General features: G+C 40.1%; 1 protein-coding gene across 1 annotated transcript in view; it reads left to right on the top strand.

Moving 5' to 3' along the window:
• Positions 1 to 17478, top strand: part of CUBN (cubilin) — a 331095-nt gene that overhangs the window by 8815 nt on the left and 304802 nt on the right. The window contains 5 exon segments of the mRNA XM_017869190.1: positions 5262 to 5388; positions 6670 to 6832; positions 10084 to 10215; positions 11400 to 11495; positions 16620 to 16738. Of these exon segments, the coding sequence (XP_017724679.1) occupies positions 5262 to 5388; positions 6670 to 6832; positions 10084 to 10215; positions 11400 to 11495; positions 16620 to 16738 (637 nt within the window).

Here is a 17478-nt window from a genome sequence, read left to right as displayed (position 1 = left end):
AGAGACAAGTATGGGCAAACTGCGATGAGATCCATAGAACAAGCGAAAGTTGTTGCTGTTGCTGTTTTCAGCACATTATTTTGTTCCCCCTGCAAAATTAAAAACAAAACAAAAACCCCTTTACTATTCACCACTCTTTGCAGCATGTCAGAGGTTAGAGTTCTTTATCCAGACACATACATATGATGGAATGAGAGCTGGGAGGGAAGGAACCATTTATTTGTTGAAAGCTGCATTTCTAAATGACAGATTCAACTTTGCAAGAGCAGTACCAAATTCTGTCTTGCACTCTTTTGTAAAGGACAGCAAGAATGCAGAAGAACTAATGATGTGTGGATGGCTTTGGAATGATCTTGATTCCTAGTCTCTGCCTTTCATAGACTTGCTGGAGAACATTAGAGAACAGCATTTAAATCAGGTTTCTTTCTCTTGGTAAGGGAATAGTTTCTGAAACCTCATGAATCCCATTTCATTATCTACACTTTAAGTCCCCTAATTCAGGCATATATGTTGGAGACTTTTTGAGGGAATAAAAGAAAATGAAAAAAGGTGCATGAGCATAAGATTAAATTATTGCTTTGTGTAATCCATGTGTAATGAAACAAGTGGACATTTAGATTCTTTCTTGAGTTCTATTAATTATGTGAGGTTAAATCCTTGTTAATCAGGATATTCACTGAGGCTAGAAAACCTTTGGGAAACTTCAACACACATTAGCTAAAAGAAAACTTGAGCCTCAGAATCATCTGGACCTGCAAAAATGTAGTCATGCCATCATAGTTCACTTTGGAGTTTGAACCTCCTTTAGTTTCTTTAACTCTTTGAGCTCTTTTACTTGGACGGAAAAAGGAGTCTTTAACTGGATTTGTAAAGTCTTTAACTGGATTTGCCATTGTAAAGACCTCATTGTAAAGACCTCTGAAAAGGTGCAAATACTCATTCATGGGAAGCCCTGTTTCATACCTGTTTCATAGGTAAACTTCTGGTAGAAATTCTTTTTTAGAACAATGATTATAGCACAAGAAACATCATTTTCTGTTTCCACTGATTCTTTTGACTTGAGGTCTAGACCCAGAGCTTCAGACAACTAACACAATGATATTTCCTGACTTCTCCATGCTGTTACTGCCTCTTTGTTCTGAAGACTTGATTCTTATTGTTTCCCTGCTTACTTTGTTTTGTATTGTTTGTTTTTGTTTGTTTGTTTTTGAGACTGAGTCTCGTTTTGTCATCCAGGCTGGAGTGCAATGGCTGCAACCTCTGCCTCCTGGGGACAAACGATTCTCCTACCTCAGCAGCCCGAGCAGCTGGGATTACAGGCACCTGACACCACATCTGGCTAAGTTTTGTATTTTTAGCAGAGACAGGGTTTCACCATGTTGGCCAGGCTGGTCTCAAACTCCTGATCTCAGGTGATCTGCCCGCCTTAGCCTCCCATACAGCTGGGATTACAGGTGTGAGCTACCACGCCTGGCCTCCCCTGCTTACTTTGGATTTAACGCAGCCCTTAGGATCTGAACTTGCCATGCATGGATGGTGTGTGTTGTACATTTAGGGTTCAGATCTAAAAGGCTTTCCAGAAAAACAAAAAGTTGAGTTTGTCTGGTTTTCCAGAAACATGATGATTAGTAAATTTTATTTCATTTATTTCCATTCATATCACTGGTAGATTTTATATCATACGGGGCTTAAAAAATGAGGATAATCTGGTTTTAGCTCAGGTGGTAGTTAGGTATTAAACTTATTACCTTTTTCAGTCAGTCAGTAAAATTAGTATTGAACCATGGACTCAACACAAGTTAAACTGTGACTATCAAAGTGTGTTTAACCTCTTCTCAATTGCCAAAATGTACTTGCAGTGTTTTCAAAGAAAAGCCTAGCTTTGTTCTGCTGGAAGCAAGTCGGCAATAAAAGGTCATTAGAAAAGACACTTCTGCTAAATCAGTAACTAATAACTAGAGCAGGGATAGTAGTAAATTGGTTTTAAAAATACAATATATGGCTTTTATTTTCACTTAGGGAGGTATCTAAGTAATTGTTCATTTTTTAAAGGCCATATCAAGACACTTTGAGAGTATATTTTGCCTGTAAACCCTGTTATGTTAACAAGGCACATAAGGCTGGGCACGGTGGCTCATGCCTGTAATCCCGGCATTTTGGGAGGCCAAAGAGGGTGGATCACCTGATGTCAGGAGTTCAAGACCAGCCTTGCTAACATGGTGAAACCCTGTCTCTACCAAAAAATACAAAACTTAACCGACGTGCTGGCATGCATCTGTAGTCCCAGCTACTTGAGAGGCAGAGGTGGGAAGATCGCTTGAACCTGGGAGGCAGATGTTGCAGTGAGCCGAGATCGCACCACTGCACTCCAGCCTGGGCACAAGACCATGTCTCAAAACAAAACAAAACAAAACAAAACAAAAAGGTGCATAAAAATGCAGCATCTTCATATCACTCTACTTATCAGAATGTAGGAATGTAACATGCAGAAACAATGGTGCAGGAGTCAAGTAGACCTAAGTGTCTAATTATCTTCTGCCAATTACTCATTTTGTGGTTTTGGGAAATGTTAGTCTGTAAAATGGGATTAATAATACTTGTCTTGGAGGATCATTTCAAGGAATCCTAGGGTTTACCTGACTTACTTCCTCCCTTTCTCTGTCTTCTCACATCATCTAAACTTAAATGAAAGAAGTGTACTTTGTAGCTATTTAGATAACAGTATAGGATTAATGCCTACTCATCTCCCAGTGATAATAGCAAGAATGAAGGAAGAGAGAGATAAAGAGAAAGGATTTAACTGCAGGTCCATGAACCAGAATCTCCTCTCAAATCTTGCATCATTTTGCAATAGTTAAGCACTTAGTGATAAAATAAAGACAATCTTCTTAGCACTTCCTACAGGGGAATGCCTTTAGACTGCAATATGACCATAGTTCACAGAGATTACCAGTATTATTCCATAAGAAACTGAGGCAGAGGGAGTTAGTAGCTTGTATGGGTGAACAGTTAACAGGAAGGACCAAAATTTAAACCTAGGCAATCTTATCCCAGCGGTTCCCAAACACTCAGATCTCCCAGATATAGAAAATAGAAAGCTAGTAACAGTTGGTTTAAAAATTCTTCGGCAGGGTGCAGTGGCTCACACCTGTAATCTCTGCACTTTGGGAGGCCGAGGTGGGTGGATCACCTGAGGTCAGGAGTTCGAGACCAGCCTCTACCTCTAGCAAAGAGACTTCTGCTAAATCAGTAATTAATCAGTTGGCTTCACCAACGTGGTGAAACCCCATCTCTACTAAAAAATAAAAATAAAAAATTAGCCAAGTGTGGTGGCACACACTTGTGGTCCCAGCTACTTGGGAGGCTGAAGCAGGGGAATTGCTTGAACCTGGGAAGCAGAGGTTGCAGTGAGCTGAGATCGCGCCACTGCACTCCAGCCTAAGTGACAGAGTGAGACTTCATCTAAAAAAAATAAAAAAAATAAAAATAATAAAAAGATTCTCAAGCATTTTTGGCAGGTGTTGGGACTGGTGGTGAAATAAACTGTTAGTAATGAAGCCTCCTGGATCAAATGCTCAAATATGTGTCTGAACTGTTTTAAAGTTCCGTAATCCTCAAGAGTCTAATTAAATTATCTGTATAAATATTCTATGTAAAGATGGGGACAAAGAGGAAAGAAAACAATGTGAGAAGGAAAATAGAGAGAGATGAGGGGAAGATAAATGGCTATGGGTGGCGATAGATAATTCAGTTTCTCCTTAAGTTTAATCATTTATTGTTATTTTCCTATGACTTTGTCTTAATGAGAAAGGCAACTTTGGAATGCTCAGAAATGTCATGTATTAATGAATCAGCTTTTATGTAAATATGTACCGATGTTGTAAATTGCATGGAACAACATATTTATACCAAAAAATATTCATTTATTGGAAACTCACATTTAATTGGGCATGCTGTATTTTTATTTGCTGAGTCTGGCCTCCCGACGTGAGTGCATGGATGATGTTCCCCGCATTCTTACTCTCCATCTCTGGCCATACTCATTGCTCTCCTCTTCCTTAGAAACTACCAGAAAGCTGCCCCCCCCCCAGCAATTGCTTCTGGGGCCCACCACGGGCAAGCTGAATCCTGTGCCTGGAGTTTGGTTCTTGATGCCTTTCAAACAGTCAAATGCTAATTTTCCACACTGTCATTCATACATTATCATCCGTGGACATTACTAAGCTCCTTGTACCTTACTATGTCTTGTTAAAAGAGCTCTTCTCCTTTGTAGAATGGCATGGGAGGGAGGCCTGGCCATGCAGGCGCTCCCTGTTCCTTGTCTCTGACTGCTGGCACCATCAGTCATTTCCCCCATGAGAGCTTTTCTTGCCAATTCTGCTTGAGTCCAGCAATTGGCAACCTCTGGGCCTGGCCCTCCCTTTCATCAGATGTGCCCAGGCACGTGTGGATAGGCTTAGGCTTCTGGGACTCTTCTTCCCTCCTCCTCCCCCAGCTCCCATACTCAGACCATAGACATTCCCATTAAGCTGCAAAAATAAGGCTAAAGCAGCTTTAACAATGACAAGGGTTTAAAACAACATTGCTTATTTGATTATTATCGGACTAAAGTCTTCTAGTAATAAAGCACCCACTGCTAACTTCGGCATAATGTAATAATTACCACATTTTGTTGGAAATTCAAATGTACCTGTGAAAGAATGTCACTGTGTTATATTATATAACTACACTTTTTACGGATAGAAGACATATTGCCCTTTGTAATATAATAATAATGATCACAGACTATGGGGTGTGGACACTGGGTTGCGTGTGGGGTTATATAATCCTAGAGAGCATTTGGGAGTTATCAGTGTAGCCTACGTTGCCTGTGCTTCGTGGCAGGTCCAGTTGGACAGATGATGAATGGATTTGCTGATCTCTCCCTTTACCTTCTTGAACTAACTCTATTACCTTTGGCTGATACACGTCTGACCTTTGAAAATGCTGTTTGATGACCTGATAACACAAGAATTTATAGTGCTAGGCTTACCAGGTGATAAGTTGTGATTCTCTAACATTGTGTTTACTCAATCTACCACTTGGAGCAGAGCAGAGCGATTTTCTCCCAAGACTCCAGTCAGTAAATTTGCATTGCTGGCTTATGATTCCATGTTAACATCATTGATTTGTAATTTGAATTATTTTCCTCACTGATATTAAGAGACAGGCACTGGCCCCAAAGCATAAGCCCTTACACTGTGCTCTTGTGTAACCAACAGTTGTCACTGCCCACCTGAGACATACGGACCGCAGTGTGCCTCCAAATACAATGACTGTGAAGGGGGTTCTGTGGCACGCTGTGTCCATGGCATCTGTGAGGATTTAGTCCGCGAGCAAGCTGGAGAGGTGGGTCCCTTCCCTAAATGTGCCTCCTTGCAGAGAGCCATGGTTAGTAGCTCCTCCTCCTCCTATGCCCACTGTATACAAGCACTGCCTGGAGCTTGCAGAGGTGAAGTCACTTCCTGCCTGTAAGTGGGACGTAGGCGAGGAGGGGAGATGAACCGTGCAGGAAATAGGACCCAGAGATTAAGATGTCATTATGTCAAATAGGACCTTTTTTTTTTTTTTTTGAGACGGAGCCTCACTCTGTCACCCAGGCTAGAGTGCAGTGGCACAATCTCAGCTCACTGCAACCTTCACCTCCCTGGTTCAAGCAATTCAATTCTCATGCCTCAGCCTCCTGAGTAGCTGAGATTACAGGAACATGCCAACATGCCTGGCTAATTTTGGTATTTTTAGTAGAGACGGGGTTTTGCCATGTTGGCCAGGATGGTCTCGAACTCCTGGCCTCAAGTGGTCCACCCACCTCAGCTGCCCAAAGTGCTGCAATTACAGGCATGAGCCACCATGCCCAGCAGAAATAGGACCATTTTTATTATCCCGTCATGACTCTCTCTAAGATAAGACCTTCTCTTGGCCTTGTACGTTTTATTTTAACAGTGACAAAACACAGGAATATAAAAGGACCAGTCTTGTTGGCAACATGTGGTTTCAAAGAGTCTGACTTTTCCTGACCTGAGTCTCTGGAACTGCTGCAGACTCTAAGAGCCCACTCCCCAGAATACCCCTCCATGGCCTAGGTCCTGATGACTTTTACCCCTGACCCTTAAAGTTGTCCAGTCTTGGCTGGCTTTGCTCTTCATGAGAACTTCAATTCTTTATTTTTAGTTCTATTTTTTCTACCCATGTGATGGAAAATAGTTGCCATCCAATGATGGGGATGGAAGGGTTGAGGAGGCGGGTAGAAGGAAGAATTTTCCAAAGAAAAACAAACAGAATTGAGTTTCCAAGGTCTGTGCCTACATGGATGTTTTCCCTCTAAAACATAGCAGGCTGAGTTGATTGACTTTAATTATATTGACTTACAGTTCTTGATTGTTGTTACTCTTTCCCTGGCATCTTTGGGAGAAATTATAGCTTGCTTTTACTCTGAAATAAAGATGTTTCCCTTTTTGCATGGTCTGGTCTAAATGCTTAATCATATGGGAAGGAAAAGAGAAGCCAGTGGATTGGCCGTATGGAAATGAATGTTAGAGGATAAACAGCTTGGGGCTTGATGAAATGTTCAAAGGCTTTTCTTGCTGATTTTCATGATTGTCTTTATTCATGCTGTTGTCAACCTGCCAGCCCAAGTACAGCTGCATCTGTGATGCTGGGTGGATGTCTCCACCAAACAGCCCTGCCTGCACGCTGGACAGAGACGAGTGCAGCTTCCAGCCCAGGCCTTGCTCCACACTTGTGCAGTGTTTCAACACTCTAGGCTCTTTCTATTGTGGGGCCTGCCCAACAGGTACGTTCTCAGGGCCACATGCCAGGCTCTGCATGCCAGGTTGGCGAGGTGCCAGAATCAATTTTCTTTCACTATTGATGAGTAAGAAGACCATTCTTAGGAGGTGTTCAAATCCAGTTTTGTGTCCTGGTTCACTAGCTTCTGCTCGACGATCTCACTGCTATCACAATTCCACGACAAAAGAGGGAGGCTTGTCCAAAACTGTGCTAGAGTCAGACTTTGGGGCAAGGTTAGCCATAGCATTTGTAAGTTAGACACTGCATTGCAGTGACCATCAACCGACCGGATTTGAGATCAAAAGAAATACTCTAGTGCCACCTTTCATACTAAACAGATGTTTGTACACATGGGGAAATTATTTGACCTCTTTGCATCTCCACCACAGTCCAGTAGCTCTTGCCTGGGTGTGTCATTAGAGTATCTTGTGGACTTGACGTAAACAGAGATATCCAGCTCCATCACAGCCCCGCAGCAACTGAATCTCTAGGGACACTGGATGTTGAGTCATGGAAAACGTGGGCTCTGTTAGTCAAAGACTGCCTGGGTTTGAATCCGAGGGCATCTTTTGTTCTATGAGACAGTCATCATACATTTCACACATATTTTTTTGTAGGATGCCTACTGTGAGCAAAGCACTGTGCTGGGTACATTGGTAGGCAATTAGCCAGACCTCAGGTTTATCTGCACTCCAGGGGTGTTCTTAGAAATGGAGCACATGTCGGCCTCCCAAAGTGCTGGGATTACAGGCTTGAGCCACCTGGCTAACCCGGTGAAACCCCGTCTCTACTAAAAAATACAAAAAACTATCCGGGCAAGGTGGCGGGCGCCTGTAGTCCCAGCTACTTGGGAGGCTGAGGCAGGAGAATGGCGTAAACCTGGGAGGCAGAGCTTGCAGTGAGCTGAGATCCAGCCACTGCACTCCAGCCTGGGCGACAGAGTGAGACTCCGTCTCAAAAAAAAAAAAAAAAAAAAAAGAAAAGAAATGGAGCACAAAGATAATGTAATAATAGTAGCTGGTTTTCTTTTGCTTTGTTTTTGTTATTGTTTTGAGACAGAATCTCTCCCTGTTACCCAGGCTGGAGTACAGTGGCATGATCTCAGCTCACTGCAACCTCCACCTCCTGGGTTCAAGCAATTCTCCTGCCTCAGCCTCCCAAGTAGCTGGGATTACGGGCACAAACCACCATGCCCAGCTAAATTTTGTAGTTTTAGTAGAGAGGGGGTTTGCCATGTTGGCCAGGCTGGTCTCGAACTCCTGGCCTCAAGTGATCTGCCCACCTTGGCCTCCAAAAGTGCTGGGATTACAGGCGTGAGTCACCACGCATGGCCTGGTTTTTATTTTTAATAAAAGTGTTATTAAGGCACTGTATAAGTAAGTTTTAATTCTTTTAACTACAACAAAACCAAGACATGGTAAGAATAAGTATTACTCACATTTTAAAATATGATAACTTGAGCTTAAAGAGGTTGAATAACTTGCCCAAGATCACATAGCTTTACAGATAGCCAGAATTGAAACCCAAGTTTCTTGGCGAGTTTCTTCTGTCCAAGAAACCCCACAAACCTATTGCCCCAGGTAGTGATTTTTGGTTTAGTGGTGTTCTGCGTGTATATATTTAGATCTTCTAAAACTGGAAAGAAATGGAGAAAACCTATGAAGACTTTTCCCTCTTAGTTCTCAGGGCAAGCATGATTTGCAAGCAATCACATTTTGAAGGTAATTGATCATGCACAATCTTTAAAACTATAAATCAGAAAATAAATTATTTAAATTAGAGGATTGGCAATGTGTTTTACATTCTTTTTTTTTATTGTTGGAGAAGAAAAGAGAAACAATTTTTTTCTTGTTTATCACTCTATTTTTCCTGCAATATATAGCAGTTATATTTTATAAGCAGCAAAGCAATGTATGCTGCTTATAAAATATCACTACAAAAATACGGAAAAAATAGAAAAAAATACCTTTGATGTTATCACACAGAGGACCATGATGAACATTCGGGCATTTTTTTCTTCCAACTTTTTTCATGTATGCATTTTGCCTTGCACTAATAGGATAATTTTCTTTAGGTAGAGTCTTAGAAGAGGATTCTGCTTAAATCAAATAATATAAATATTTTTAAGTCTTTAAAGGTTTTTAAGGATTCTTATAATTGTAATAATTTGAATTATAGAAGTACTACAAATCTACAACCATTGAATAAAATGGGAACGACTAAAGTAAAATTATTAAATCTCATCTTCCTAATGACACCATTAGTCATTTGTTCTCCTTCCTCTTTTACCTTATTCTTCATTTGTACAAGCACATATGCAAGAGTTTAAAAAATTCTTTCCCAAAATTAGGAGTATGAGCCCAATCCTCCATATGATTTTAACAGTTAGTTTCTTTTTGTTTCTGTTTTTGAGACAGAGTCTTGCTCTGTTGCCCAGGCCAGAGTGCAGTGGTGCAATCTTGGCTCACTGCAACCTCTACCTCCTGGGTTTGAGGGATTCTCCTGCCTCAGCCTCCCAAGTAGCTGGGACTCCAGGGGTGCACCACCACATCCAGCTAATTTTTGTGTTTTTAGTACGGATAGGGTTTCACCATGTTGGCCAGGCTGGTCTTGAACTCCTGGCCTCAGGTGATCTGCCCACCTCAGCCTCCCAAACTGCTGGGATTACAGGCATGAGAGTCACCTTGCTCAGCCACGTTTAGTATTTTAATTAATGTATATATAAAAATTCTTTCAGTGTTTGTGTGTATACACATGTAGGTATATAGGTGTGCGCATGATATTAAAAAGTGTTTTTAGTGTTCGGTCACAAAGATGAGTCATAAGGTGTTCAGCTATGCTTCTATTGATGCTTGAGGGGTTTTTTCCAATTAAACAGTGCTGCAGTAGACATCCTCTTACCTACATCTTAGTGTGGTGGTAGTTTTATCACAATAGGCTGAGTTTTAATAAGTGCAGTTGGTAGTCAAAGTCTATATATTTAAAAAATGTTAGTGAATACAGCCAGAGCTCTTTCCAAATAGGTTATATCAATTTAATGTCTAACTATCAGCATATAAGAGGAGCCCATTTGCCCACTTTGTTGCCAGAATTTGATTTTAAGAATTCAAAACAACTTTTGCCAATCTGATAAGCATATCTTATTTTTATTTTATAGTTCCTTAGGTGGAGAAAGTTTTTGTATGTTTTGACTTGTATTTCTTCCTTGCTGACTTGTCTATAGAGCTAAACTTTTAAATCTTCTTGTTTTTCTAGGCTGGCAAGGCAATGGATATGTTTGTGAAGATATCAATGAATGTGAGATAAATAACGGCGGCTGTTCTGTGGCTCCACTTGTTGAGTGTGTGAATACACCTGGGTCTTCCCACTGTCAGGCCTGTCCACCAGGTGCTGCCTCGGTTCAGTGTCAACCTCTTGACCCCAGTACAGGGAACACAGACATTTGAATACGGAATCTTGTGCTCCATTTAAAATATGATTTCTGGCTGAGCGCAGTCGCTCATGCCTGTAATCCCGGCACTTTGGGAGGCTGAGGTGGGTGGATCACATGAGGTCAGGAGTTCGAGACCACCCCGGCCAACATGGTGAAACCCCCTTTCTACTAAAAATACAAAATTAGCTGGGCGTGGTGGTGTGTGCTTGTGATCCCAGCTACTCGGGAGGCTGAAGCACAAGAATCACTTGAACCTGGGAAGCGGAGGTTGCAGTGAGCTGAGATCGCGCCACTGCACTCCAGCCTGGGCAACAGAGTGAGACTCCATCTTAAAAAAATAAAAAATAAAATATGATTTTTGTCTTAGGAGAGAAAATAGTACAGAAAGTTTTGTTTATCTTGTGAATTCAGGACACATTAGTATAACACTATGATAAGAAAGAAAAAACATTTTGAATATCAATGGAAAACAGCAAACTTTACAAACTGTCAAATAGCTACAGAGATAATGCAGAATTTGAAAAGTTTTCTGAGTGGATCACAGACTTACTGTTCCATTGCCCTCACGAATAATTTATTAATATCGTGCACTCCTGAGTTGTTTTGTATACCAAGTTTACTAAACCACAGGCATCACAGTAGGCATATTTAGTAATTGTTGGTTTTCCTCCTTTTCTGGAAAGAAGTCTTTTCTGCTATTCTCCAACCTAAATCAAATTACTATCCAAGAAGTTCAGGGAGTACTAAGGGATACTCTGAAATCTTGTATGTTTTAATAACATGAAACTACAGTACTTTGGGGTGCTATAATAATTGACATCTAAGAACATCAGAGTCACTGTAATGTAAAAATATTAACTTTCTTAGTGTCAGCACTTTCTAAGTCTACCAGCAGTTTTATACATATTTTTTCATTAGAAACAACCCAGAACATTGTTTATGAAATCAAGTTACTAATTCTTGTTATTTTTCATGTTTATGAAATTTCATTTGCTGATGACATTTTATACTTATATTTTTTGTTTTGATGAGAGAGGATCCCTGATTGGTCTGTTTCATGATATTTGAATCTTAGACAGGCATTGTCCCCCCATCTTCTTGACATTGTTTCTTATGCCCTGGCTCTTGTTCTCATCAGGGTACCAGGGTGACGGAAGAGTGTGCACACTCATAGACATCTGCTCAGTCAGTAACGGAGGCTGCCACCCAGACGCCTCGTGCTCCTCAACTCTAGGTAATGACTCATTTATCTCTTTGGCTTTGGGTATTGTAATAAGACCCTCTAAACCAATTCAACATCTTACACACAAAATCTTCTGTTCTCAAAATTATTATTTTGACTTTCAAACCTAAAATTAATCCATGTCATAAAACTACATGTTTGGGTTTCTTTCTTTTTTTTTTTTTTTTTTGAGACGGAGTCTTGCTCTGTTGCCCAGGCTGGCAGGCTGGAGTGCAGTGGTACAATCTTGGCTCACTGCAAGCTCTGCCTCCCAGGTTCACGCCATTCTCCTGCCTCAGCCTCCCGAGTAGCTGGGACCACAGGCACCTGCCACCACACCCGGCTAATTTTTTGTATTTTTAGTAGAGATGGGGTTTCACTGTGTTAGCCAGGGTGTTCTTGATCTCCTGACCTCATGATCTGCCTGCCTCGGCCTCCCAAAGTGCTGAATTGCAGGCGTGAGCCACTGCACCTGGCTGGATTTCTTAAAAATGTAATAAGCTATGCTCTTTAATGGTCTGCTCTAATTTAGGAAATAAGGTAATTAAGCCAACTAATTAATTAATAACTGTATTCCAACAAGCAGGCAGGAGAAAAGGAGGAAGAAGGCTATGCCACCTTCTTTTAAAGGACTCTTCCTTTTCTAGGCTGTTGCTTAGAACTGAGCCGACTGGCTACACCTGGCTGCAAAGGGAGGTTAGGAAGTACAGTCTATATTTCGGGCATCCTGAGTCCAGCTGAAATGAGGAGTTCGGAATGAAGGAAGGAGAGAATGGATCTAGGGTGGCAGTGTTTGCAATGCTGCATAAAAGGATTTAACCCTGTAATTTAACAAAATATATACTGCTAAACTTTCTCGAAGAAAGGTTGTATCAATGTATGTATTCACCGACAGTGTATAAAAATACATATTTACTCTGTCTTTGATAATAATAGATATTATTATTATTTTCATCTTGGTCAGTTTTATAGGCAAAATTAGTTTTCCATTACTTTCATTTATACTTTTGATTACTAATAATTAATATTTTCCACATTTTCACTGGGCATTTTTTAAATTTGTTCATCCCCTTTACTCTCTTTCTTTCTTACTGATTGGCAAAATTTCTTTATGTACTAAAGACATTATCTCATTATATATCTTATGTTTTATAAATGTTTTCCTGGTATGTTGTTTTCTTTTAATCTTGTGGTGGTATTTTCTGTAAAGAAGTTTAGAATTGTTATGTAGTCAAAAAGATAAATCTTTTCTCTAATAATTTCTCCCTTTGCAGTCATGTTTAGGAAGGCCTTCTTTACTGAACTCTTTAAAAATTGTCAAGTACATGTTCGTTTATACTTTTATGGGTTTCCTTATGGTAAGATATTTTATATTTTTAGAATGTATTTTTTATCTATAGCATCAAATAGAGATCTGGCTTGGTATTTTTGCTCAAATAAGTGGACCCAACTCCATCTCTTGAATAATCGTATCTCTTGCTATTTCAAGATACCACCTTTACTTTTTATTAATTTGTCATATACTTGCATATATAGAAAAGAATATATATGTGTGTGTAAACACACACACACACATACGTGTGACTAAATGCTTATTAATTATCAACATACCAGAGTGGTTAGGAACATGATTTCTAGATAAAGACTGCTGTCATTTTTCCCTGGGCTCCACCATATTTTAGCTGCTTGTCCTCAGTCAAGGCACTTAATCTCTATGCTTTAGTTCTTCATCTATAAAATGAGGATAATAATAGCACCTACCTCAGGGTGCTTGAGATGATTAAATGAATCCTTATATGTAAAGTGCTTGTAACAAATATTATTACAAACATAACTTTTTTTTTTTTAATATGGAAGACGGTCATAATGTTGATGAAGTATTAATAGCACTTTATGTACTTTTAGGCTGCCCTTCTTTACTGCAACCTGTAAGCTTACCCTGGGAACCTTAAAAAATTTCTAGGTAGAGCTGCAACACTTTTAGAGCTTACTTACTCCATTTTTCCCTATAAATATATTTTTTTTCTTTTTCTTTTATTCTTTTTTTTTGAGTTAGAGTCTCGCTTTGTCACCCAGGCTGGAGTGCAATGGCACGATCTCGGCTCACTGCAAACTCCGTCTCCCGGGTTGAAGCAATTCTCCCACCTCAGCCTCCCGAGTATCTGGGACTACAGCCATGTGCCACCACACCTGGCTAATTTTTGTGTTTTTAGTAGAGAGAGGGTTTTACCATGTTGGTCAGACTGCTCTCGAACTCCTGACCTCAAGTGATCCGCCCGTCTCGGCCTCCCAAAGTGCTGGGATTATAGGCATGAGCCACCGCGCCCGGCCCAAATATTTTTAAAAGAAGTAATTAACTACAAAAAATGCATTTCTAGGCAATTCTTTATTTTAAAAAGATATTTGTGTTTTAATATTGAAATGGAATCTTGCAAGTAATATAAGCTGAGAATATAAAAAACTTATATTGTCATTCAATTCTACTGTAAATCTGTCATATTGTATAATTTGTTCTATTTTAAAATTATTCAGTAGGGTTTTCTATCCATCTTAAACAGTTCTTGCTGATGGAGAAATGTAGTTAAGTGCCACATTGATTTCCTTGTATTATTTCAACCATTGTACAATATAGTAGAACGAACATATATTTCTGCAATGAGATGGGGCTTTTGCTGTTGAGTGAGAAATCTGGAAAAGTCTCTGGATATTAAATTTAGTAAAATTTTGTAATGTCTATGATGAGTATTTTTTTACTTAACATTGTGTAAGAAAACTTTTACTTAACATTGTGTAAGAAAACNAATATTGAAATGGAATCTTGCAAGTAATATAAGCTGAGAATATAAAAAACTTATATTGTCATTCAATTCTACTGTAAATCTGTCATATTGTATAATTTGTTCTATTTTTAAAATTATTCAGTAGGGTTTTTCTATCCATCTTAAACAGTTCTTGCTGATGGAGAAATGTAGTTAAGTGCCACATTGATTTCCTTGTATTATTTCAACCATTGTACAATATAGTAGAACGAACATATATTTCTGCAATGAGATGGGGCTTTTTGCTGTTGAGTGAGAAATCTGGAAAAGTCTCTGGATATTAAATTTAGTAAAATTTTGTAATGTCTATGATGAGTATTTTTTTACTTAACATTGTGTAAGAAAACTTTTTACTTAACATTGTGTAAGAAAACATTGTGTAAGAATACTGTTGTTAGCTATTACCTCATGTACATCATAATTAATCGTGGATGTTAATTCATGTTTTAAATAGACTCAATCATTTCAAATTCCTTTCAACCAAGTTCCTTCCCAACCCAATTCGATTGCCATTGTTTTAACCTTGTACCATGGTGACGAAGAGCTCATCAGAAGTGTGGGAGAAGTTTTGGCACTGGTATTTTGTTGATGTCCCCATATATTTATGTTACTGTATTATCTTCAATCTGTGATTTTATTGCAAACATCTTTTAGAGACTTGAGTTCATTCTGTGATGGCTATTTAGCCTGTTTAAAACTGGCAGCATACAGGCCGGGTGTGGTGCCTCACGCCTGTAATCCCAGCACTTTGGGAGGCCGAGGCAGGTGGATCATGAGGTCAGCAGATCGAGACCATCCTGGCTAACATGGTGAAACCCCGTCTCTACTAAAAAATACAAAAAGTTAGCCGGACGTGGTGGCAGGTACATGTAGTCCCAGCTACTTGGGAGGCTGAGGTGGGAGAATGGTGAGAACCCAGGAGGTGGAGCTTGTAGTGAGCCAAGATCGCACCACTGCACTCCAGCCTGGGCAACAGAGCGAGACTCTGTCTCAAAAGAAAAACAACAACAACAACAACAAAAAACCAAACAAAAAACAAACAAAAAAACCCACCTGGCAGCATACAATCTGCACGTCCACATAACTGGGGAAATGTGGCCTGCCCGTGTAAGCTACACCCCCGTGCAGATGTGCTGTAGGCACCCTACACACGAGGGGGCTGCTTGCTCTCTGGGCTCCTCTTCATTCTAGCTGTGTGTCCTTGGCCAGGACAGTCTGTCTGTGCTCTGGCTTCATCTATAAAATGGGGATTATAAAAGAATATCTACATAGGCCTTTTTGTTGTTGTTGTTGTTGTTGAGATGGAGTCTTGCTCTATCGCCCAGGCTGGAGTGCAGTGGCGGGATCTTGGCTCACTGCAACCTCCACCTCCTGGGTTCAAGCGATTCTTCTGCCTCAGCCTCCTGATTAGCTTGGACTACAGGCCACCACGCCCAGCTAATTGGTTTGTATCTTTAGTAGAGACAGGGCTTCACCATGTTGGCCAGGTCAAACTCATGACCTCAGGTGATCTGCCTGTCTCAACCTCCCAAAGTGCAGGGAATGCAGATTCCATAGGGCTCTTTATTATTATTATTATTATTAAAACTTTTTTTTTTTTTTTTTTGAAATGGAGTCTCACTCTGTCACCCAGGCTGGAGTGCAGTGGCGTTCTCTCAGCTCACTGCAACCTTTGCCTCCCAGGTTCAAGCGATTCTCCTGCCTCACCCTCCCAAGTAGCTGGGATTATAGGCGTGCGCCACCACACTCAGCTAATTTTTGTATTTTTAGTAGAAACAGGATTTCTCTATGTTGGCCAGGCTGGTCTCTAACTCCTGAACTCAAGTGATCTGCCCACCTCAGTCTCCCAAAGTGCTGGGATTACAGGTGTGAGTCACTGCACCCAGCCCTCTATTGGGTTCTTGAGAGGATTAAATCAGTCAGTGTAAATCCAGTGCTTGCAACAGATAAGTTTCATCCTAAGTATCTCCTTTTCTGCTGTTAACTCCTCCATCATGAGGAATGTCTGTCTTCCCCAGGTGCCCCTCACCTTTATGCAAAGCTCAGGACCATCTAACATATGGGCTGACAGCACTGATGTCAACCCAATACTTCAATAATGTATTGACCGCATTTAATGGCTTTCTTATTTTAAGATAAGAAATACAAAAATAAAGATTCTAATATTTTCTCCTCATACCTTGTTTTATCTGCCTGTCAAAATATGCAGACTGGATGTTGGTGGATCCTTGTTTATACAGCATATTCTGAGTTTAGATGCTGCATCTGAACAGAGGAGGAGAACTGTATTTACACATTTGTTTTTATTTCTGAACAGGATCCTTACCTCTCTGCACGTGTCTCCCGGGTTATACTGGAAATGGTTATGGGCCAAATGGATGTGTGCATCTCAGTAATATTTGCCTAAGTCACCCCTGTCTAAATGGACAATGCATCGTGAGTCCTTTGTTTTTCCTGTGGACAGAGAGTACCTGAGAGGAATTTTAGTTTCACGCCTATAAAATGTATCGTTATAGGATTCAGGAATGTAAAGATAATGAGTCAAGTTTCAGATAAGGAACTGTCGAGAACTCTCAGATAAAAGATAGGTAATGATTTTAGTTCTCAGGAAAAAGCATTGAGTTAATTTTTTGTCTCAGTGGTTTACGAAGTACTAAACTACGCCTGCAGTTTGATCTAAATAAATCTGACTTAACAATTACCATTTAAACTTATTAATAACAAGTTAGACTACTAGAAAATACCTATATATAAATACATATATATTTGTAGCACCTGTTACATATATCAATAGGCCAGGCATGGTGGCTCACACCTGTAATCCCAGCATTTTGGGAGGCTGAGGTGGGTGGATCACGAGCCAGGAGTTTGAGACCAGCCTGACCAACATGGTGAAACCCCATCTCTACTAAAAAAAAGTTAGCCAGGCATGGTGGCACATGCCTGTAATCCCAGTTACTCAGGAGGCTGAGACAGGAAAATCACTTGAACTCGGGAGGCGGAGGTTGCAGTGAGCTGAGATCACACCACTGCACTCCAGCTGGGGTGACAGAGTAAGACTCCATCTCAAAAAAAAAATTATTTTATATATAATTATATATTTATAGAAATTATATATAATATATAATTTTATATTTATGGTAATTATATATAATATGCAATTATATATTTATAGT

The sequence above is a fragment of the Rhinopithecus bieti genome, unplaced genomic scaffold (assembly GCF_001698545.2).
Source record: "Rhinopithecus bieti isolate Rb0 unplaced genomic scaffold, ASM169854v2 scaffold_3043, whole genome shotgun sequence".
Taxonomy (NCBI): Eukaryota; Metazoa; Chordata; class Mammalia; order Primates; family Cercopithecidae; genus Rhinopithecus; species Rhinopithecus bieti.
The sequence above is the reverse complement of the archived record's forward strand: the minus strand, read 5'-3'. Positions and strand labels throughout refer to the sequence as shown.